Here is a 24,687-nt window from a genome sequence, read left to right as displayed (position 1 = left end):
AAAAGTGCCACGAATATGAGCATGTACAGTGTGCCCGTTATATCTGGAAATATACGAATATCTCGCAGATCGTTGCAAATATAAAAAAATTGTTATTATGAAAAATGTTTGATATAAAAGTTGATATCGTGTTTACAGGTACTGCTATCAGTGTAGCAGATACTGAATGGTCTAACTGGAGTCCGTAGCACGATCATATAGCTTGTCAACGACTTGCGATTCGTGTTAAACTGACTCCTTGGGATTAATTACCATAACCTTAATGTATCCGAATATTCGTGCGAGTCATTCGATATTAAACTAAACTAAGCTAAGCTAAAATGGAACTTAAAATTAAATTAAATTAAATTGTAAGTTCCACAAAACGGTAAGTTTACTCACTGCAGTGCTCTCGCTCGCAGATAACGACAAGAATTGAAGATTTGTCTGTTAAAAGAAGCCAAGAAATGAAGTAAAAGATCAGTGGACGAAATCTAGCAATACTCATACGACGTATAGGGATCAGTTTCTAATGGAGAACGTTACTGATTGATCACCGTGATGCTTGTCTTTTTGTCAACTAGTCACGTCTCGACTCGTAAATTTGTCGATTTATAGCAAACTTTGTAATATAGACAACAACACAACTGGCAAATCAGTGGACTTCTTTGACCTTGGGTAGTTCAGCTATAGACGGCTGGTTGAAAACCGCTTGTTTACAACACTTTGCCCTTTAAGTGAAGACAGCGTAGAGGGGACAAAGAATTGGCCTTCTTACCGCTTATTTACTTGAACATGTGCGTTAGAAGTTTCACTTTTACGTGGGCAAGAAATGCATAAAAAGTCTGGGTAATGTTTACACAAACCACGATTTTTTTGTTCATTACGAAATGTTTACAAAATTTTGTCGACCCCTTGTAACAGTTTCTGCTACCAGCGTCTTTCTCCACTTGGTATGGCACGGTTGACTTATGAAAATTGCCTGCATCAGATGCAAATTTTATTGTTAGTAACTAATTAACAAAGTCTTAGATGTAATTTTGTCATTATTGATTTTCGTCTTTAAAATGGTTTCAGGATTCACTCCTTCAATTTAATACCGATGAAAATGAATAAAAAATAATAAAATTTTTCCATACAAGGTTTTATTTTAGAGAAAATAAATCTTAAATATTTGTTGAGTATGTGTATATACTTGACTGTGTCTTCACTCGACGAATTTCACAGTAGATTTCATTATACACAGATTTCGTTCCAATTTTGTAAAAAAGCATTGCTACACTTTTCGGTATGTTTATGCTTTGCCAATTTTATTAATTGTTTTGTATTACACAGATAGCATAATGTAAATGAACAATTACCCTTATCATATTTGTAAGGTACGAGGGGTGCCCCAGAAAGTAATATCCGTTTTGAAATAACAATACAAATGTATTTAAAAAAATTTTTTTTATTTGTAACTGTAATATATGTTATTTTTCAACATAGTCGCCGTCCCTATTTAAGCACTTATCGTAACGTAAAGTGGAAAAGATAATCGCTCGGAGCCAAGTTCGGACTGTAGACAGGATGATTCAGTACCTCCCATTTAAAGTGGTGAAGAAAGTTTCTGGTCTTCAGAGCCACACGAGGTCGAGCTTATTTTGTAAATTTCTCTATTATGGGCTAGAGATGTTTAAATTAAAAAGAAAATATGGTCACATTCCTTGAAATTCTACCTACAAAATGAGCCCTTTTGCAGGACGGAGGGTTTAAAATTAGCGTCACAAGGAACTGGAAAAGGACTTGTGTATCCCCGTTTTAGGTAAGCAAGCTGCGCGCTCTGTTATTATAGTCGATTGTATGTAGGTACCTCTTATACCCCATAGTACCTTAAATATGATCTAAAAGCAGTATCGAAAAGTCTCACATACGACTAAAGCTCAGTGCAGACGAGCGGTTTATGGCAGCGTCATCGTCGCGCTGTGGCAAATTGACACTGCGTTTTAGAAAAGCATTGGTTTATATGAAACAGTTCACACGGAACGCAAAGACGCGACGGCAAATAAATGCAAGACGCTCGTGTGAACTGCAAAAAAAATGAAGCGTTAATTTGCCGCGGCGATGATGCTGCCGCAAACCACTCATCTACACTGGGCCTTAAACGAATAAAACAATGACAATATTAATTATTTAAACATGAAATTTGCTTTGATTTATGTCCACATATGAGTGAAGTTAGGTGACCTCCTATAAGCATATTCAATTATTTTACATGACTTTTATACGTAAGCGGGTATTAGGTACTTTCTGGACGACCCTCGTACAGGGACTCACGGACCGTGAATGGTATTAGAGTCACTCATTGCTTCAACGAAATTTTTATTAAAAATTTTATAGTTCGTTGAAACAAAATTCACGAGAGACCATGTATAATGTTCGAGATATGCATAGAAAAAGCATCTGAACACCCGCATCTTATTTTACAAACGAGTTATCAAGTAAAATAAAGTGAGCCAGTATAGTAGGAGATCAAATTGTGGATCTTTATTTGCAGTGACATATTTGCATTTTGCACATGACATATTGCTCGAATTATTGGAATATATTCCTCTTGGAATTCGAAAAAGTTTGCTTTTTGAACCGGTTGAAGAACCATTACATTTTAATTATAAAGTGAACAATTTTTTAAATGAAAAATATTAATGCTGGAACTGCCTTCAAATCTGTCGTCACACTATTTTTATTTCTAGGTCACGTCAAATCTATCGTGTACAGTGTTGATATGGCAAACTTTGAACAATTAAGACAATAAATTATACAGGGAGTTGCAGGTTTAAGATGCCAAACTTTATCAATATATTGTATGGGTCTGAGTAAGGAAAACATATTATATAAATATAGGTTGTTTAACGCTTTATTAAAAAGTTAGTTTTTACTTTAAAAAGTGATTTTTACATGTAGTTTTATGCGAGCTGTGTTTACTATCTGCAGTCATTAAATTAACACATCTTGCGCGGGTGCTTTGCCGCCAAACTCTTACCGGAATTACGACCACCTAAATACTTGTGAACAACATACGAGTAGCGTGCACTTGGCGCAATTGTCGTCTGTATAGAGTGCGTCCGCCGCTCAATTTCCCAGATTTATGTCAATGCATAGCTGCAAGCTCCGGTGTCGAATGCTACGTGTAGCATTCACGTAGCATAACAGCGTCAGCAAAACGCATTCATAGGAATGCATTTTTGCAACGCACGTTTTAATGTTGAAATATACGGGCGTCGACCTAGTACTCATGTGTATCCGATCTTATTGTAAAAACATTACAAAAGCCCATCGATAACAATAATCCACCAATAATCCGTGCAACACGACTTTAGTCGCTTCCCGCTCAAGATGTGATCCGCGCAAAACGACCTTAGTCGCTTCCCGCGCAAGATGTGTTAATACCAATATAGCAAACAAGTGTTTTTAAGTAGCGTAAATGTTGAGGTAAAGGCCTCGTAATTAGGTTTATCAGCAAATGGAAATTCAAGCCACCACATGCAGCATGGCAGACAGAATGTGAACAAATTGCGAATATTTTTCAGTGCTTTTGTCTGGTAATAATGCATTGGCAGAGTGGAGGTCATTAATGCATGCATAGTTATATAGTCGTATTATCAGGTGGCTGCATGACCTGTGCAGCCCATTCTCCTACGAACCGGCCGCAGCCTGTCCTGCCCGTATCACTACGGATTGTTCAAATTATATCGTGTTTGATATCATTTTCATCAGAAAAATCTCAACAACATGTTAAAAAAAATTTCAGATGAATAAAAGTAAAATTAAAGGAATTATATTTTTCTATTATGAATTGTCGAGCCGTGAAATCTCGTAAAAGAAACCGAGTGGTGTAGCGTTACGCGCTTGACTGACAACGAGCGAGATAACATAGATCTATACTGACACTTGTAGAATCCAAACTGACTGACACTTGTAGAGAATTTACTGTACATATTACTATTAATTTTTGTTTAATACTAATTATTACTACTGATATTAATTTTAAGACTAAATTCGTAGGTGCAACTACTAACGGTTTTGGTAGAAATTAATATTGATAGCTTCAACGACCTCAGATAGTAAACACAGGTCCCGTAAACAAACTAATGTAAATATGGCGAATCAATTCCACCATTGTATCGCAGTAACCGCGTCTGTTACTGCTCCCTTCGTATTCCGTATTTTTTTTACAACTTTTCAATAAAGTGTTAAACGACCTATGATTATTAACGTGTTTTTCTTATTTAGGCTGATAGAATATATTGACAAAGTTTGGCATTTTAAATCTGGGACACCCTGTACATAATAGCATTTGGAACATTAAAAGCGCAAAATAACATTCAATTACAAAACGTTTGTAGAAAATTATTAGGAAGGGTACAATTATGTATGCAGCAAAATAGATAACATTTCTAACAATTTTTAACCTAATAATGAATATTTTGAAAGTAAGCTAATAAAATAAACTGTTTAAAATGTAAACGTCCTGCTTCTTATGTATCCTCGATTACCGAATAGAATTAATATGAACAAAGATATAATGTATGTATATTGTAATGACAATTACGGTGAAATCCGTTGAGTACAGGCATTATCGAGCCATTCCACGTCAAATCGCATAGAATTGTGGTCATACTTACCGATGTTTTTCAAACTTATAGGATCTGTTGATACCCTTGAAAAACTAAACGATGTAAAATTTTAGCTTTCTATTTCGAACGGTTTTTAAACTATTAATGTTAAAGTTTTGGAAAATTAAACGAAATCAGCCAACATGTTAGCACTTTAACCGTAATAATTCGACTCCGTTTAAAGATAATGCATTCCTCTTAGGCCCATTTTAAAAATATAGAAACGCTCTTTTCGAATCTATACATAAAACTTTATTTATTATCAGCAAACATAACAATAATCGCAGCTAGAGTTTCAACTGCTGATTTGACGCTGTTCCCACCCATAGAACAATCTGAAAAAATACCATTAGATTGCTTGAACTTTAACCTGTAAAATAAGCTTCTTAAAAAGATGACACCATTTCGGGAACATTGACAAAAAAAGAGTTTACAATAGTGCATGTCGTTTGGCGCCATGCTGACACCATGGACAGGCGAACAGTTGCCGCACATGCGTAACGCATACAATGTATCACTTTTCCAAGCCAGATATCCCGCTGGAACGCTTTTGAAATTGTACTTTTACATAATAACGAATATTGTCCAGAATAATAATGTACTATCAGAAATAGATCTGTACCCACGGTTTAAAAGAATAAATGAAACCTGCAGGTTGTACTGTTAGGATAGTGACACCGCTTAGAATTAGTCACTATCCTGACGCACCAGGAGGTTCCTTTGGCCGTTCGAAGCTCGAACGGCTTACTCATAAGGATACAAACTCCAGGAAAAGCGAAGGGAGAAAGGACAGTGTCCCCACACATTTCGAGCAATAGTTGGCTTCACCTCGTCCCGCACACGTCATAGTGAAAACGTCCTCTGTACGTGGTTCCTGTATTATATTAATAAAAACTACTTTTACACACTAAGAAACGTTCTTCGAGACTTCTCTCTTTGCCGCGGCATAACAGTACACCGCTGCCTACAAGTTTTGCAAGTCTCTTCTATCTTTATCGTCATTTTGCTGATTGTTCCCGACGAGGTACCATCAATGTAAAATTACCTCCTTCTTCCTTGATCCTTAGTCTATGGTGTCAGCGTAGTGCCAAACGACGTGCACCGTTGTAAACTTTTCTTTTCGATGTTCCCGAAATGGTTTCGTCTTTTTAAGAAGCTTATTTTACAGGTTAAAATTCAAGCAATCTAATCGTATTTTTTCAGATTGTTCTATGGGTGGGAACAGCGTCAAATCAGCAGTTGAAGCTTTAGCAGCGATTATTGCTATGTTTGATAATAAATAAAGTTTTATTATAGATTCGAAAAGAGTGTTTCTTTATTTTTAAAATGAGCCTAAGAGGAATGCATTATCTTTAAACGGAGTCGAATTATTACGGTTTAAGTGCTAACATGTTGGCTGATTTCGTTTAATTTTCCAAAACTTTAACATTAAATAGTTTAAAAACCGTTCGAGATAGAAAACTAAAATTTTACATCGTTTAGTTTCTCAAGGGTATCAACACATCCTATAAGTTTGAAAAAAATCGATAAGTATGACCAAAATCTGTGCGATTTGACGTGGAATGGCTCGTACACAGGTACTCGATGAATATTGAAAGTTATTATAATCTAAAACAAAACCTAGCATGAAAAGCTTTTGTTACTTATATTCAATTCATTTTTTCATTTAAAATCACCACCTTTCCGCTTGTACCACTAATTACGCGACACTCTGTATGTATGTATGTACAGGGTGTAAAATAATTAATGGTCACGGTTTCAGGGCGTGAATCTACACCCTTGGATCGGTGGAGATTTGTAAAAAAAAAGTTTCCGCAAAATTGTTTATAACATTGAAAATTAATGTGAAATTTTTTTTTTACATCAACGTATTCTGCTCGACGAGAAGAGAAAAAGTCTGAAAGGAGCCATATGCCGCAAACAAATAGTTTCCGAGATAAACGTTGATAAAGTTTGGCAACGATTTGATTGTGTAGAGCTATACGTATAGATTAGGACCCACTAACACTCTGCCATTTGGTGGGATCTAGCCGTGTAGGACACGCTCGGTATAATGGTGTGCGTGCCCCTACACAAACGCCGTTTAAAGGGACAGCAAGGTCTAAACTCGAAGGCAGGCCCGAACCAAACGGCGTTTGTGTAGGGGCAAGCACACCATTATACCGAGCGTGTCCTACACGGCTAGATTCCACCAAATGGCAGAGTGTTAGTAGGTTAGTAGGTCAGTACGTCCTGTACGTATAGCTCTACACAATCAAATCGTTGCCAAACTTTATCAACGTTTATCTCGGAAACTATTTGTTTGTGGCATATGGCCCCTTTCAGACATTTTCTCTTCTCGTCGAGCAGAATACGTTGATATAAAAAAAAATTTTACATTAATTTTCAATGTTACAAACAATTTTGCGGAAACTTTTTTTTACACATGTCCACCGATCCAAGGGTATAGATTCACCCCCTGAAGCCGTGACCATTAATTTTTTTACACCCTGTACATACAAGTTGTAAGTTTTATTACTGTGTACATAAAACAGTTTTGCCAACGACACTACACGTAAAAATGGTATTTTGTAAAAGAAACATCATGAAATATTATAGATAAAAATATATTTTACTTACAAGTTCGTCTCAAAGTTCATAGTTTTGTATACATATGTATATAGAAAACCTTCAATAATTGCCCAAAACGCACCTCAGGATAATTGCTCGGTTGTCATCTCCATTGGGGGGGTCTCTCTCTCTCTCTATGCACCCTTAAGCTCGACGACCCGCAGCTGTCGAGTAGTATAACATGATCCAATATCAGATATCGTTGAAACAATGTACGTACTAATTCAAAGATGAAACTTTTTTATTTTTGACTTGTCTAAAAATAAACTCGTAGAATTATATTTATTTATTGTTTATTACCATTTATTAAGTAAGCAAATATGCTCCAAATTATATCGTGTTTGGGATCATTTTAATCAGAAAAATGTGACAAATGTGTTGGTCAAAATTTCATTCATCACAAATCAGAAATAAGCAGGTTTGATTTTTGAGCTAAAGTTCTCAGCTTATGTTCGTTCATTCGCGTTGTCCTTTTCTACGTTCGGTATGCCCAAGACCTCGTTTCTTAGAATAGAATCGTTTCTACCTCTGAATAATTGCCAACTTTGAGTCCCGATGTTGGTGCAATTATCAAATGTTTCCTGTACGCGGTTTTTCATTTTAATTTATACACGCAATTATCTTCTCAACTATTTGTTATTGGAAAAAATGTTTCAAATAGAACTTACTCTGTGTCGAGGAGAACATCTTATGATAGACACAAGTACATATTGTTTAGGTGGAGATGCCTCCGAGATTTCAAGGTGACCTGTGTTCTTTCAAATGGAACTACAGATCGGCAAAGCAAAGATAAGGCTTCTGATGTCATCTTCTGATCAAATGAGCGGAAAATAGGCGGTCAAGCTATCCCCACTATTCTTCGATCCTATACTGCCGCCGCTTGAGGGGAAGTTGGTGTTTAGGTACAGTTTTGATCCGTAATAAGCAGTTCGCTCGGGATCGGCCAGTTGCTTCTTACGGATCAAGTAGGCTACTCGGCATGACTTTGTTCTCGAACGGGACGAGAGAACATGGAGAGCGAGCGAGAGGCTCGAGATACAGCCTGTTCCACGAGAGCGTGGACGCGATATTTTCGAAACCTGAGATCTAACGAGGAGGAGATTATGTTAGTATAAAAATATAAAGTTCCCTCTGATACGCATTGGCTTTAAATCTCTCAATATCGTTTTTGTTACTGAGACAGTCTTCTCGTGTTATCACTCAACAAAACCAAAAGTGTGGGAGTGAAAGTGAGAGCGAGGGTGAAGGAGAGAAAGAGAGGGCCGCATTGGCTGCGCGTGTGTGTGAGTTGTGGGGGTTGGTATGACAGATTGAATGTGAGAGAGTTGGTGTGAATGGCCTGGAAAGGAAGAACGAATGGAAGACGATCGTGCGTGGCGTGTTTGTTATGTTTAGACAACATGGGTTGTCAAGCCGATCGCGGCGTGTGTGAGTGTGTGTGTGTGTGGATGCGTGCGCGGAGAAAAGGAGGAAGTGTGAGGTGTGTGAGGAAGAGAGAACGAATCGGAGCGGCGGCGAAAAGAAAAGAGAAGCGGATTAGAGGTGAACAGCACCGGCGTCGCGTGGGGTTACTTCTATGAGAATAAACGCAATAGTATTTAACAAAATCCCACAAAAATGAGTGTTAAAAATGTAGCAAAATATATGCATTAATCCCGTGAATTCGTTAATAAGTAGATACAACGATATAAAGAAACTAAATGTGTCGGTGACCTCCCTGATCGAGATTCAAAGCGAGGTGCTATGAAGAGGGAAGATAAAGTGATCTTCCGGCATTTTTCAAGGAATCCAACATTTTACTTGCGTAAAGGACAAGCTTTTTTGGTAAAAAGGGCATAAATATAGAGATTTTGACATTGAAACGTCGCTTGACAGAAAATAATCTTAGATGGCGCAGTACATTGTCAAAATCGTTGATTTCAAGAAAACACGACGAAAATCGGCTGGCGTGGAGACACGAAAAAGTTGATCGCGATCGAAGTGGTGCTGTATTCAATGATGTAGAATGATGTAGTCTTTTGGACTTGGAATATCAGACGTGTCTGGTCTGTTTATGAAAATCCAATTATCCAAAGACGTGTTAAACATCTATTCGAGAAACATGGAGGTCTCTACCACTCTCATACACCGAAAAAGTTGAAAGTATACCTAGACGTTGTCAAGCAATAATCGCTAATGGTGGAGATTGGACTGTTAATTAAGTGCGTATTAGTTTCTTAGATGTACTTTCGATGTGTATAAAATTGTTTACAGAAAGAAGTAATTTTCACAAAGATATCGCGCCCACGCTCTTGTGAAACAGACTGTATGTATAACACACCAGGATCGCTAATACTAGAGTGAGAAAGCGTTATATGTATGTACATACTCTATTCTTCTTTTACTAAACGACGTCATTGTTCATTCGACCGTAAAGATTTATACCTTCTCGCTTTCATGAACCTTTCACTCGTTCTCGAATCTCTCACTCGCGAGCCGACTTCAAATAAAGAAGAGGGAATAGCGAGTTGCTTATTACGAGCCAGACAGCAGTTGCTTCTTACGGATCAGCATTGTACTTACTGTGCAAAGCTGGAAAGAAGTCCTGCGGAAGGAATGCGGGTCTGATTGGGCACAGTGAAATAGACCCACCCTACTTCACATGGATTTTTGGTCGTAGCACATTGTTGGCTGAAGTGGTCAACTAACCGAATCGCATGACAAAGACCGAGAGCGAGCCGACAGCTACGACGCATTGGTGTAGACATGAACTCAAAGTGTTAATTATTAACACGTTAAGCGCCATGTCAGTCGCCGGCGACTGACGCTATACTTTCCGTTCAGGCCGTGTCAGTCACCGGTGACTGACAGTATACTTTTCGTTGGTCATCTTCTGTTTATAGTTCGCATGGCCCACTTGACGGCCAAGTGTGGCCTGAACGGAACGGGTAAGCAAAACAGGCTGGGCGTTTAACGTGTTAATATAATGTAAAAATTTTCTTATTTTTCATAATATGTTTAAAGAAAGTATTATTACTAATTTGAAAATAAGAAAAAATAAATAATATTTTAGTAATAGTTTAATTCATAAATATTTAACAATAAACACAACATATACAACTTTCTCTATTAAAAAAAAAAAATCGACGCAGATTGCCTATTTTTGCGGCTGGAAAAAGCGAATACCCCCTTAAGGATGCGTTTAATTTTATAATATAATAAGTTTTATTATCATGGAACGTGTTTCCCGTGAATAATGGAATGCTACTATTATGTATGCAGCGTGTCCCGCCGTGAGCCTAAATGCGCAAGTTGCGTGAGCGTCAGAGGTGGGGTCAAACGAAGCGAGCGACATGCCCCTCTTGCTCCTTGCAGAAGGAATGCGGATTTGATTGGGACATTCACTGGAACAATCGTAGAATTCGGGTACACGTATTGTCCTTATTGGCTGAATGCGATAACATTGATGAATCGGATCATATAGCACCGCGTGAGGGAAGAGTTAAGTGGTGCGAACGAAGTTCCCCTCTTGCTCCTGTGCCACCGCTCTGGACTTCTTTCCAGCTCTGCATAGTAAATGGTTTAGACAAATAGTCTTTAATCAGCTGTCGATAATAAAAGGACAGGAAATTAGAGATTACATCGATTATTGTTTGGAAAGTGTTGCGTGACAATCACAGATCGTGAGGAAGACTGCTAACACGTTCGCTGTCACCGACGCAGCATATACTGTTCAGAATGTATTGCCCAGCAGGCCATTGATTTTCTAGTTAGAGATTACATCGATTATTGTTTGGAAAGTGTTGCGTGACAATCACAGATCGTGAGGAAGACTCTGCTAACACGTTCGCTGTCACCGACGCAGCATATACTGTTCAGAATGTATTGCCCAGCAGGCCATTGATTTTCTAGACTCAGCAAACGTGTTAAAAACAACCAAGGACTATAATCGCAATTGACAAGGAAGGAGAATGGACGAAACGAGAGTAAGCGAGACACGTGGTGCGTGAAACAGCGACGGTTAAGATCTGGCATCTGACAGGGATGCCGTCTGCGTTGCAACGATTCATCCACTATCAAAAATTTCAATTTCAATGAATTGGTAAGGTTTTCCTGATAAAAATGAGTCTAAACACGACATAAATCAAAGTAGTTTTATCAGTCATCAATTTAAATATACCGGATTTTTAAGAATGAATGCAAGGATGTTGTTAACTACTTTTAAGGCTAAGTCGATGGTATGTCGTTTTTGAACTCATTTTCATCGGGAGATCCTCACCAAGTCACTAATACCATCTTCATAAAGATACGATGAAAATTATAAAAATGACTACTAGTGGATTACTCATCTGTTACCGACTGTGTGCGCGAAGCTCGATCGTCGCCTATTAGTCATAGAAGAGTAAGTGCGGAGGCCTGATGACTATAACGAGCGAATTGGTTCCAAAAAAAGCCATACGTATGTATATAAATGCAGCAAATAAAAGGGAAAGGCTTCAGTACGCAAAGGAGTATACTATATCAAAGGGATCTAAGTGGTGAGATAATGTTATTTTTGCCGATGAGCAAATTTAACATCTAAGGCAGTGATGGAAAAATGAGAGTTCGAAGAAAGCGGATCTGCAACGGTATGTGGGTGCATTTATTCTCACAGAGTGCGCGAATTAGTGTTTATTGATGACGTTTCAGATAAAAATAAATTCTTCACTATTCTAGAAAATAATTTAGTTAAAAAATACCTCCAACATGGAGATTGGAGAGAGATTTAAATTTTATCAGGACAACAGACTGAAGCATAAAGCACGGATCCTGCAAGAAATTTTATTATATCATTGCTCAAACGTTCTGCAACAATCTCCGCAATTTCCTGACTTGAACCCTATTGAATTGGACCGAAATATTCCAGAGACTGTTATAAATTCGAAAATAGAATTTAAAACACGCCTTAGGGCAGAATGGCTGCATATTGATGTTAATTATTTGAAAAAAATTATTTCTAACATGTCAACACGTTTACAGCATATTGTGCAGCAAAAAGGATATTCCACAAAATATTAATTTTGTTGGAATCCGGGGAGGAAAGTAGATATCGATTATACTTTAGAAATACAGTGTTTATTTTGGCGATGATACTTGCACACGCGGAGTCCGTATGACAATGCGCGAACTTCACGAAGAGAAGAGAACGTTGGTTTTTGCTGAGACGTGTATTAGACCGACCGCTCTTAACACTTTACCGACTGGTAGCCTATTAATCGGCTGTTTGCCGCCAACACTTACCGACCGGTAGCCTATTAATCCATTTTTTTTTCGCCGACGCTTACCGACCGATAGCCTATTAACCAGTCAAAGTTTGATTTAATATTTCTACAGGTATAAGAAAAAGCGCGTATATTAGCCTAGCGTATTAGCCTAGAGTCTAAACAGAGCCGGTGTCACCGATGTATCTGTGGCCGAGTGACCGGTCGAAAGTGCGTAAATGTTCAACCTCTACCGGTCGGTAAAGTGGTTTACTGTACTCGCTTGGTTTCTATAATGATGTTCTAAGGGATTTTTCGGGTATACTTATAAGGAAGGGATTTGGGGGAGAAGGTGAACTTGGTTCTGGTGACGAATTGCTGGACAGGACTTTGAAGGGACAGTCAGCGATCGATGAGTAACTTGTTTTTCGGCGTTATGGGGTTAATCTTAAGAGTGACTTGGTGACTCAATGTCAATAGGCGGTTGGTTATCCAACAATTTTCGATTAAAAATTGTTATTTTATGTTTATAAATTTAATTTATATACTGTCCGAATATTTTTGTGATCTCAGAATTAACTATTACTGCATTTCTTTATTTAAACAAATATATGTACTAAATAAATAGTATAGGAATGTTTAATTAAAGACAGGTATCGTTCACGAATGATAATAACAATAACAGTTTATTGTATAACATAGTCTCAATAATAACAATAACAGTATTATACAATAACAAATTCTCAATGACTTTCGCTCTGATGCTCTGACTCTCAATGACGCGCACGCATCTCGTTCACCCTATTGTATTCTTCAATCCCTCGTTCTCTATTTATTTAGCTTTTTCTCTATTCGCGGACATTCTCAAAACGCATTCAGTCACGTCCATCGAACTTTTTGGCGATCACTCACTCTTCGTTCACCAGATACTCTTGCTCTCTCGTCCCAGACACTTATCATTCGCACTTCTATCGCTGGAGCTCAAGTATTCTTCGTTCATTCAGCTATCGTTTTCAACTAAGCATTCACACGAGATATATGTAGGTACTCTTCATTCGCACCTCTATCTTTCTAGTTCACACACTCGTTATAATTATTCTTATAATCTAGCATTCCTACAATAGTTTTTGAATTTTTGTTAACTAGAAAGTATAGTTCAACGTAGTAAACATTTTTTGTTTATTTTATATTCACATAAAATACCGAACAGAATATTCGAAATTATACTGGCATCCGAATATTTTTGTGATCGACTATATTTTCGTTTAGCTAGGCGTATAGCCCATTTTGAGACGAATTCCTTGACATGTTCCCATGATATGTTGGTCTTTCAAGGTTGCAGCAAATTGCATTGCTTTCAAAAAATCTGAAAAAAACTGAGGATAATAGTTATGTTAAGATGTTGTTACTAAATAAATATAAAAGTAGTCGCTTCAATATTTCAAAAGATATCCGCTTTTCTTTGCGTTTTTTATTTCTTACAACTAGAATTTGCAAGGAAAAAATCAGAAAAAATTCCCTAACATGTACCTTCATATACACAATATGTCAGATTTTTCAAAATTTTTGCGTATCACTAAATAGGAAAAAAAGTCCAAAAACTGATGAACATAATTCACCCTGTAACTGCCCCCTATGTCGAACGAGAGGGTTGAAAGTTTGCGCCAAATGCTTTCTTTCGGTAAGCTATGGAATGGTATATCGCACGACCTAATTATTGGTGCAAGGGTACTTTTGACTATCTTATTCTACTAGACCCTTTGCATTAAGGAAAATAATATAGGAAGAAATTAATACCTAATAGAAAATTAAATAGAAGTTTAAAAAATTAAGTATAAAAATGTTTAAAAAAATAAAAATACTTAACTAAATATCATAACAATTTATTTTGTTTTTTTCACTACCATTCAATTTTTTAAAATTTGCTTTAATATTTTCAACAGTCATCTTCTCCGGTCAACAAAATAAAAACAGTTTTCTGGTCATCCACTGAAGATAGATTTTGAATGATCTTGTAACGGATGGTTATAAATATTCAAGTGCGCGTTTTTCTTTTTGCTTTTCTTATATACTAATTTGTGTAGGCGTCTCGATGTTGAGGCTCTACCTCAACATCTCTCCTGGCAAGAAGGTGGAAATTTCTTGGATTTCCCAGGAACCGTGCGTGTGACTCAGCACGTTCTGTTTGTCCTGGCGGTAGCGGGCCACGGTTTATGGTAGCTGTCTTCGAGGGGCGTTTATGTGACCGTGAGCCCTTCGCGCGTTATAAAATAATTTTTAGCAATTAAGGTTTTTAACTTGCAGTAAAATTCATCGAGGACTTCCCTCGATAGCTGCAAGCTAATTTCTGCTAACGGTACTCATAAACCGTGCTTCGCTACAGTCTTAAAGAACTTTGAATCAAATCATAGATTAATGAATTCGTCTTAGAATGGGTTACACGTCTAGTTAACTGCATTAAAAGCTACAGTTCCATTATAGTTCCCTTAAAAAAAAAAAGTCAGCTTAAAATCTCGGAGGCACCTTGACAAGACTACTATCCATCGTAAGATGTTCCCCTCGAGACAAAGTAAGTTTTATTTGAGAGATAATTGCGTATTTAGATTAAAATGAGACACTATAATTCTCGACAGTGACCACTCTCGAATCAACTCTCCTCTGATTCGATGTGAAGTGGCTCGTATATCATCTCTCCCTCTCCCTTCCCCTCCCTTTTCCTCACCCTCTCTTTACCACATAAAAATTAAAGTCGTACCTACAAAACCTGTAGTACACCCCTCCATGGATTCGTCGATTAAAACCAGTAGTGTACCGTTTTTAACTTTCTCGTAGATATTAATGAATTAAATACATATATGTTACATTTGAAAAGAAATAAAGATGTAAATGTATCACGAAATAAAGAAATAAACATATTGTGCTGTGTGATAATCCTTTAAATGAATGCCTTTTCATTAAAAAGACTGAGAGACGAGATAGTTTCTTTACGAGCTAAACTTAATGGAAGTAATGTCCGAGATTTTTTCGCAGGAACAGTTGTTCAGTCAATAATTCCAACACTCGGTACTAATGATTAATAATACTGGAAATACTTTGGTATGAAAATAGTCAGAGAAATTGTAAAATTGTCTTTCTTAAACTGCTATAAAACAAGTAAAAGGTTAGTACTCATTTATGTTGCATATTAAAATAAAAAAAGTGACAGTAATTGAGACATGTTATTACACATCTTGTACACATTTATATCCCGAATATTTCAATAATAAAGTAATCATTTATGCGATATGATATCGAAGTACAGTTTAATATCCTTTCTATATTAAAGCGACAATGTAAGTTATGAATTCTTGTAAATTATGAAACTTATACATTAAATTATTTTATTACGATTTATGTACAACTTCTTTTACGAAATATTTAATTGCCACAATTATTTATGTAATTGCAAAAACGATCTGAATTCAGAGCTTATAAACACATGTGTAATATAATTGTTAAAATGTTGTAGTGCATCCAAATTCAATGTTTTTCGATGTATCGAATGAGAACAATATCATGTTTGTTATTATATTTGGTAATTGGTTATTTGTGGTATTTGTCAGTACAGAGTATTCCATTAACAGAAATATTTATTAAATAGAGTAACGATAGTGCATTGATAGACATATGCAACAAATCATATTGAATTTATTTTTACCAGGATGCTTTAAAATGCTAAGCTCTATTCGTTGTTTACAATGATTCAAATATAAAACGGGATTTTTACAGACATAATTTTCAATCACATTTATTATGGGAATGTTTAACTAACGAAACTATAATAATAAGAATTAATATAAAACGGATTAAAAATATTGTTGATATTAATGCTTTCTGTAACGCATTCTATCTAATAACATTTACAAGCTTTTATAACGATACTTGTTACACAACTTTTTATGGAAAACACTACTGTTATAATAGAAATAATAGCATCATATACTTCTTAACTCTTGAAGCGAGTTGTTCTTATGTTAGTATTTTTGTTTATATTAACAAACATTTTACCGAAATTTATTTGGGATGTTTTACACCAACCATAATTATTGTATTTACGCACGATAAATTATTAGAATAATTACGGCTATAAATGTTAACCTTGGTACCTGCAATATAGTATTAACACTGAAGAAGAAAGTGAAGTAAATCCAATGCATCGGAAAGCTTGCAAGTTCGATTGTGTACAATGGACAGCTGTGACCAAGGTTTCGATTACTGTATTTCCTTCCCGTTGTACTCAATTACCGTGGATCGATTTCACGTGAAGCTTTCATATTCCAGTGACCTACTGTATTATTCTTATGCATCTAAAATTGGAAAATAAAAAATTAAGTTTGACAATCGAGTACAAAAAGAAGAGAAATAACTCTCCCCTTCTCTGATCTATCACCCATTCTTCATCACAGTTTCCGCATTCCTTAAAGTACATTTAAGAAATAGGAGAAAAAATAAAAATTTTATATTTTTAAGTAAGTCGTTGAAGTTATAAATAAGTGTGATTTGAAAATAATGCTTCATATTTTGAAAAGGAAAAATGACTATTTTGCGGTTATTTGATTGAAAGAATTTGGTCAATAATAGAATCCCTTTTCTAAGTACACTGTGTAAAAAAATTAACGGTCATGACTTTAGGGTATGAATCTAAACCTCTGGATGAGTGGACATTTCTAAAAAATCCTCGTCGCAAAATTGTTTATAACATTGAAAATTAATGTTAAATTTTTTCACATGAAAGGATTTGAAAGGAGCCATATGTTATAAAAAAAATAGTTGTCGAGATAAACGTTGATAAATATTTGACAACGATTTGATTGTGTAGAGTTATACGTATAGACTAGGGACCTACTACCATTCTGCCATTCGATACGATCTAGCCGCGTGACAGACGCTCGATATAACGGTATCCGTGCCCCTTCGCAAACAGGGTTCAAAAGGATAGCAAGATTTAAAGGATGCACTAAGTAGAAAGACACACCTGAACTAAGTGATCCTTTTTCCCTCACCTAATCAAATTGTAAATCTTCAATAGCGGAATTCGAAAGAAACGTTGTGAAATAGGTGTTAATCATTGAACTTTCCAAACCCATCACTTTGCAATATTTAATATATGTATAGCAAACTTATATAAAGAGTAAATGTTCCGATATTAAATATAATAATAATATTTTCTCTCACCAATTAGATGTTTTCACAGACTCTATATACCTCCTACTTCTTACCCACAGGACACTGCCATTTTCATTTATGTCGTGTAAAAGTCTTGTCCATCCACCAGCTTCTATTTGTCCACCATTATATACACAACTTTGTAGTCATCGCTTTATAACATTTAATATATAGAGTGGGCCACGCAACTTGCACACTTCGAATAACTTCTTAAGTATGCGTTGTATGAAAAATTTTTTTGGTACAAGAGTTGCATGGTTTGGAGGGGCATATTTTATAGTGTATGTACTTTTAGGTGGAAGCGTTTCGGAGACTTCAAGGACACCTGTGTTATTTTAAATGAAATTTATACCAAAATATCGAAAAATGTTCAATTCTGAGTAAAAAAGTATTGACCTTTATTAGCTCTAAACCTAATATTTAACATACGTATAACAGACATAGCTCGAGTATTGGTATTATAGAACTTTAAGCGAAAGTTCTGTGATGATATGTTTTCCGATTGTATCTACCCACATATTAACTGTAAAGCAACCTTGATTAAAGCGTTGCATTCCAGTATGTGTGCGTTTAGTACAATTTACGTCCAAGTTTGTGTATTCTGTCGATTTTGCAGCTTTGTACTTAAGAAACTGCTTTCGTCCATAAAAAACATATTTGCCAAGTGTTTAGCGCGGCGGTTTATGACACGAACGTGATGAAGAGGTTACTTTTGAGCTTAGGATTTTTGTTATTATTAGCCTGCGTTTCGTGCAGAAAAAATGTCCTGGTGAGAGAAAGTTGGGCTTACAACCTTAGAGTTTTTAGAAAGTCATTTCTCTCGTCCTCAATAGGACCATAACAATGGACCTTCCAAAAACTTCCAAGGAGTGAACATAGTTTAGTTGTAACGGTCAAGAGACCGACGAAGTCAGACCTGGTGGAAAAGCCTCACTGTTGCTAAACATCGCCACTTTCAGCTAACCATATTGCCACCCTCTCTCCAAGGTAACGTGTGTTGAGAGAGCAAGATCAGGGTGTTGCGATGTCACTTACAATTAGACATGCTGAGTGGCGTTTTGAGTTTTTCAAAAATCACCAATCAACGTGTGTTTAACGCACTTGAACATACTTGGCAAAGAGTAGTTAAACAGTACAGCTCCATAGCAACCAAGTAAGCTTAGCAATTAGGCTAGGCACGTAGCATCAGACAGAGTAAAATTTAACCTCCATGTTACATTATTGGCGTACAGGCCAGCAAGAAACGCTATAGCTTTCTTTGTGCGACTGGCGGTTTTATGAATAAATTTAGTTAAGCACAAATAGCTTCGTTCAATTCCCAATGGAATTAATCCTTTTCTTAATGGAATTTCAGATGGCACAGAAGGGTACAATATTCCAAGGGCAGTACGATAGTCAGTATCGTGCAGGTCCCCAACACTAAGAATTCTTCATTTGCGTGCCATTTTCAAAGCATTTAGATATTCCTGGCAGGATAATACTCTTCTTTCAATGCTTGGAACTCTCTCAGTTTTACGTGTCTTCCCCGTACTAGGTGTTCCGTCGCGCAGGTACGAAACGCATGGGGTCTTCGTTGACCGGGTTTATGACACGTCTTCGGTTATTGAGGACGCGGATAAGTCGAAATTCTAAAGGCATTGTTCTGTAAGAAATTACTTATTTTTTCGCGGAGCTACGAAGCGTCTTTGTTGATCAATTTGGGGTCAACGAAGACCCCATGCGTTCCGTACCTGCGCGACGGAACACTAGGACTTTGATAGTTTATATTGCTGGTGAAAATTGTTAATGGCACTTCACTTAGATAAGCGGTGATCTAGCCTTTGAAATTCCTTTCTATCGGGAATGTCTCTTATTTGCATTTGTAAATAATTGTCCCCCAGCCATTTACGATATATGAATGTTCCTCTCTGCTTGACTACGTTAATAGTACGTAACATTTGACAGACATTTCGGAGTATGATGTCGTTGCATAATGCACAAATATACACTAATAATAATAACACTTATCACGTACAATATACTGATAATAAAAATACATATTATGATGACAATGATGATAAAACTATTATTAGCACTATTTATGATACATTGTAATTACTATTATTTATACTATTACAGCAACTAAAAATAATAAGACTAAAAAGTCTAAAAATAAATGTCTGAAACGTCGTTAAAAATGTATGTGGAATCAGTGATTCCTTTGAGATGCTTTCTAAATCATTGTCAAAACGATTTTGATTTTATTCAAGCTGTTTCCAAAAAGTCTAGAAAGGATATTCTTAATTTTCTGGCACATTGAAAAAACGCACTGCGATAGGCTAACACAAACGACGAAAGTGGTCGGACGAATCAGTGAAAACGATAGTTCACCGTAGAACAAAATTTACGACATCCACATATTTCACTTGTCTTGCATCAGTATGCAGAATTCCAGTGAATTCGGAACTAACGGTACCCATTTATCGACTTCGTGTGTCCTTCCTCTAGATCAGGGCCGCTCAGGAAGCCGCTTTGGGAGCAAGAGTGCTCTTTTTGCCCCGAGTATAGCTGGGAGCAGCAGCCGAAGTAAAACGTCGACAGCCGAACAACGGCAGTGGTAGCAGTGTAGGCTCGTAGGTAAGCATGTGTTGGTGCGTTCGTGAGGCGTTTCGTACTATTGGTTACTTTTTTCAACACGTGCCTATCTTCGAAGCATAGTTCTCACTCTTGAGTCGGGCGATTACTACTATTGTCCAGCAAAGCAAACGTGAAGTCTCTGACGTCACAGCCTGGCCAGATGAAGGCAAAATAGGCGGGTCAGGTCATCCCCACTACTCTTGGGTCTTACACTGCAGGCGTTTGAGGGGAAGTTGCATTGTAGGTAAATGGTTTAGACAAACAAATTTTAGTCAGCTGTCGATAATGTAGCACGCTGATAAAAGAACGGAAAACTAAAAATTATTTAGTCGCCTCGTCCTCTTACCTACGTTGGAGCGCAAGGCACGTATTTAATAGCGCAGACGTTAATTTCTAAGCGACTCATACACAATAAATTGTTATTGTAAAGGAAGCCTCAGGAAATGTATTAATATTCTTTAACAGATAGAAAATTGAAAGATAAATTTTTTTTTTATTTCTGAATAATAAATTTTCCTATTCCTGAATAATAAAAGTAGATTTCGGCGCATAAAAATTGGTTATGAAGCCAAAAAGTTTCTGGTTGCAATGAAAAATAGCATGCCACCACAGGCCGACAGCCACTTTTTACAGCCAATGAAAACCATCAAACAGCCACTATTTAATGTTAAAATTTAACAAAATCAGACATGTCATCATTTTAACCGTAATATTTCGGCTTTGTTTAAAGATTATACTTCGACCTTGGGCTAATTTCATAGCAATAAACATAGCAATAATCGCTGCTAAAGTTTTAATTGCTGATTTGACACTGTTCCCACATGAATAATTTGGAAAAAATGCCATTGGATTGCTTGAATTTTAACCTGTAAAATAAGCTTATCAAAATGATAGAGAAATTTTAGGAATATGGGAAAAAAAAGTAAAGTTTACCATGATGCACGTCGTTTGGCGTCGCGCAGGCATCTGTTCGCCTGTTTATGGTGTCCGCGCGACGTAAACTTTATTTTTTTTCGAGCGCTCGAAATTATCATTCCGGTCAATTATCGGCTGTTCATCTGTTTACCGACTGTTCGAGCGAGACTCGATCGTCACCTATTGTTCATAGAAGAGTAAGTGCGATAGCCTTATTCTACAGTGATTGGCTGACTAATAGGGAAGACCTAAGAGTAACTGCGATAGCCTTATTCTGTCCCTATTGGCTTACTAACAGCGAGCCTTCGCAAGTTCCCCTACATCTCCTACTTTTAGGCTCTAAGTCCCGCTTGAGACTTCACATTTGCTTTGCCAGACAATACATTTATACAATGCCCCATCACAGGATCGCTACTCAAGTAGGCGCAGTCTACTGCTCCAATATCGCTCCCATGTTTCTGTTTGTCTGATCATTTCATATAGTGCAACTTCGTGAGCGGACTTGCTATAGAGGGATTTTTAAAGAAGGCGTGGAGAAAGTGAACGCCACTCTGACTTAAAGATTCTATCACAATACCACTTTGTTATGAATGGAAAGAAAACGCTGCTATTAGTTAATTTACTGTTTTTGTTTGTCATTGAAAATTGATGAAATTCAAACTCACGATATCTGAAGAAAGTACACCTTTAAAAAAAACATAGGACAATAGGGAAAATGAAAAAGCACTTGACATAGCGAAATTCAGTGTTCCAACATTGAACAAAAACACGTGTTATGGTGAAAAACTTTGAAACACTTTCAGTACAGCTTCTATTGACAACAGTCGAGAAGTTTTATTAATTTCTCATACATTTATTTTTAGATTTTAATACGATTATAAATAGAGTAGGAATCGGGGTTGTAGAAAACCAGATATATCATTATTATTTAATTTTTTTCACTCGCTCTCCGGTACACAATTATTATTTCGTTCATTTTCTTGGACACTCTGATTCACACTGCTCGTTTGGTGATCGGCATCTAATGGTTACCACGGCGATCCGATCATCAGGTGTCAATCACTCGTTTATCCACCTATGTACATACACGCACATACATATGCAAGCTTGTCGATCGGTCACTAACAATAAGTCAGTGGCCAAGTAGATAAACCAAGACGAACAGCTGAGTGGACGACGGCCCTGACTTTCTTGACAGGTGTCGTGTCCAACAGTAGTGTTAGTACTAGTTTTACGGTCATTCTCATCGTGTATGTTTATATTATTAGCGTTATTCTACGTTATTGTAATATTAGTATGTTGTTACTAGTGCTCTGACATATATGATACTATAAGTGTTATAATTATTAGTACATATTTGTGCATTTTAAAGCAGTGTATAACAAAATATAATTACACAGTCTAAAATTCATAAAATACATAATAGACCACAAAGTTGTGTATATAATGGTGGACAAATAGAAGCTGGTGGATGCACAAGAATTTTGCACGACATAAATGAAAATGGCAGTGTCCTGTGGGTAAGAAGTAGGAGGTATATAGAGTCTGTGAAAACATCAAATTGGTGAGAGAAAATATTATTATTATATTTAATATCGGAACATTTACTTTTTATATAAGTTTGCTATACATATATTAAATATTGTAAAATGATGGGTTTGGAAAGTTCAATGATTAACACCTATTTCACAACGTTTCTTTCGAATTCTGCTATTGAAGATTTACAATTTGGTTAGGTGGGGGAAAAAGGATCACTTAGTTCAGGTGTGTCTTTCTACTTAGTGCATCCTTTAAATCTTGCTATCCTTTTGAACCCTGTTTGCGTAGGGGCACGGATACCGTTATATCGAGCGTCTGTCACGCGGCTAAATCGTATCGAATGGCAGAATGGTAGTAGGTCCCTAGTCTATACGTATAACTCTACACAATCAAATCGTTGTCAAATATTTATCAACGTTTATCTCGACAACTATTTTTTTTATAACATATGGCTCCTTTCAAATCCTTTCATGTGAAAAAATTTAACATTAATTTTCAATGTTATAAAGAATTTTGCGACGAGGTTTTTTTTAGAAATGTCCACTCATCCAGAGGTTTAGATTCATACCCTAAAGTCATGGCCATTAATTTTTTTACATCCTGTACAGGTAAAATGTGTTTCTTTTAATTCTAACTGTGTTTCAGATATGGACCCCATTCTGTTCAGTTTTCGTGTGAAATTCTATCCACCGGATCCTCTGAGGCTGAAGGAAGAAATAACAAGGTATCAGGTTTATCAGCAGCTGAAGAGGGATCTTCTTCATGGACGGCTATACTGCAGTCCAGGTGAAGCAGCGCTGCTGGCGGCGTGCATCGTGCAAAGTGAGTAGATTTTTTGTTTAGCATATCTTTATGAAATACAAGATTATTGTTAAATAATCAACGGCATTACTTTTTATAGCTGGGAAAAGCATCTAAACTAAAGATGTTAAGTTTGTAATTGTTTCGTTCATCACTGACTAACAAAGCGGATATTTGTTTCACATGGATTGGTGCTATATCGTTTTATTATTTTATTTAAGTAGTTTAAAAGTCATATTATTTGAAGGACATTTACTTAAACTGTTTGGACAATTTAAGCAGGTCAACCCCGAACACTATCTGAGCGATTAAAAATTATTGTATCAAATTCGTATACAGGATGGCTCGTGTAACTAAAAACATTTTAATACACAAAAACTCGACGATCAATTTCAATACCCTATTGAGTAAGTCAACTTATTCACCGTTGACATATATACATTTATTTATTGTAAGAATAAAATGATGTTAAATACGAGACAACATCTCGAGAGTTCCTGTGGCAAACGTCACTCTTATTTTCAGTTTCATGCTACTCTTCGTAGTTGATTGTTTAAGTATCATTTTTTCTTAAACATACTCACCAGTAAGCAAAAAATCACGTGGTGAGAAATTAGGGGATGTAGGTAGAAATAGAAGCAAGTTCTGCTTTTATAGTGTGAATAATAATTTGCCAATTAGACGTGCAAATACAACAAAAAGCAATCATTCGGTAGTCTTGAGGAAAAAATTAAAGTGTTTGCAAATTAATATAAATTATTTGAATTTAGTAACACAATTGAAAACAGAATGTGTTTCATTCACTCCTACCCATTTTAGAGGGCAATTTCTACAATTCAACAGCTATGGCGGTTATCATGTGTTCGGTATTAATAAGTGTTCCGAATGCGTAAATTTCATTAAGTCATGCGGTTAGCCAATCTTAAACAAGAATCATAGTTTTTAACACTATGTCTAAATAAACCATATCATTATTAAAAATAAACTTTACAAAAACATTTTCAACGGTATAACTTCAGAAACTTTATAGCTTCAACGTACCTACCACCAATAATTGTAAGCACGTTGTAAAGGGTAAGCACGGAAACAATTTAGAAATGCTTTCGAGTAATACTCACCCGAATGAATATACAAAAGTTCAAGTGGAG

At 36.4% G+C, this 24,687-nt stretch overlaps 1 protein-coding gene across 1 annotated transcript in view; it reads left to right on the top strand.

Moving 5' to 3' along the window:
• The window catches only part of LOC108577220 (protein 4.1), a gene marked incomplete at its 5' end in the record, with an annotated part of 173,845 nt that overhangs the window by 6,943 nt on the left and 142,215 nt on the right, over positions 1-24,687 (top strand). The window contains 3 exon segments of the mRNA XM_017940351.1: positions 1,974-1,983; positions 15,591-15,623; positions 23,384-23,560. Of these exon segments, the coding sequence (XP_017795840.1) occupies positions 1,974-1,983; positions 15,591-15,623; positions 23,384-23,560 (220 nt within the window).

Source organism: Habropoda laboriosa, unplaced genomic scaffold, assembly GCF_001263275.1.
Source record: "Habropoda laboriosa isolate 0110345459 unplaced genomic scaffold, ASM126327v1 scaffold666, whole genome shotgun sequence".
Taxonomy (NCBI): Eukaryota; Metazoa; Arthropoda; class Insecta; order Hymenoptera; family Apidae; genus Habropoda; species Habropoda laboriosa.
The sequence above is the reverse complement of the archived record's forward strand: the minus strand, read 5'-3'. Positions and strand labels throughout refer to the sequence as shown.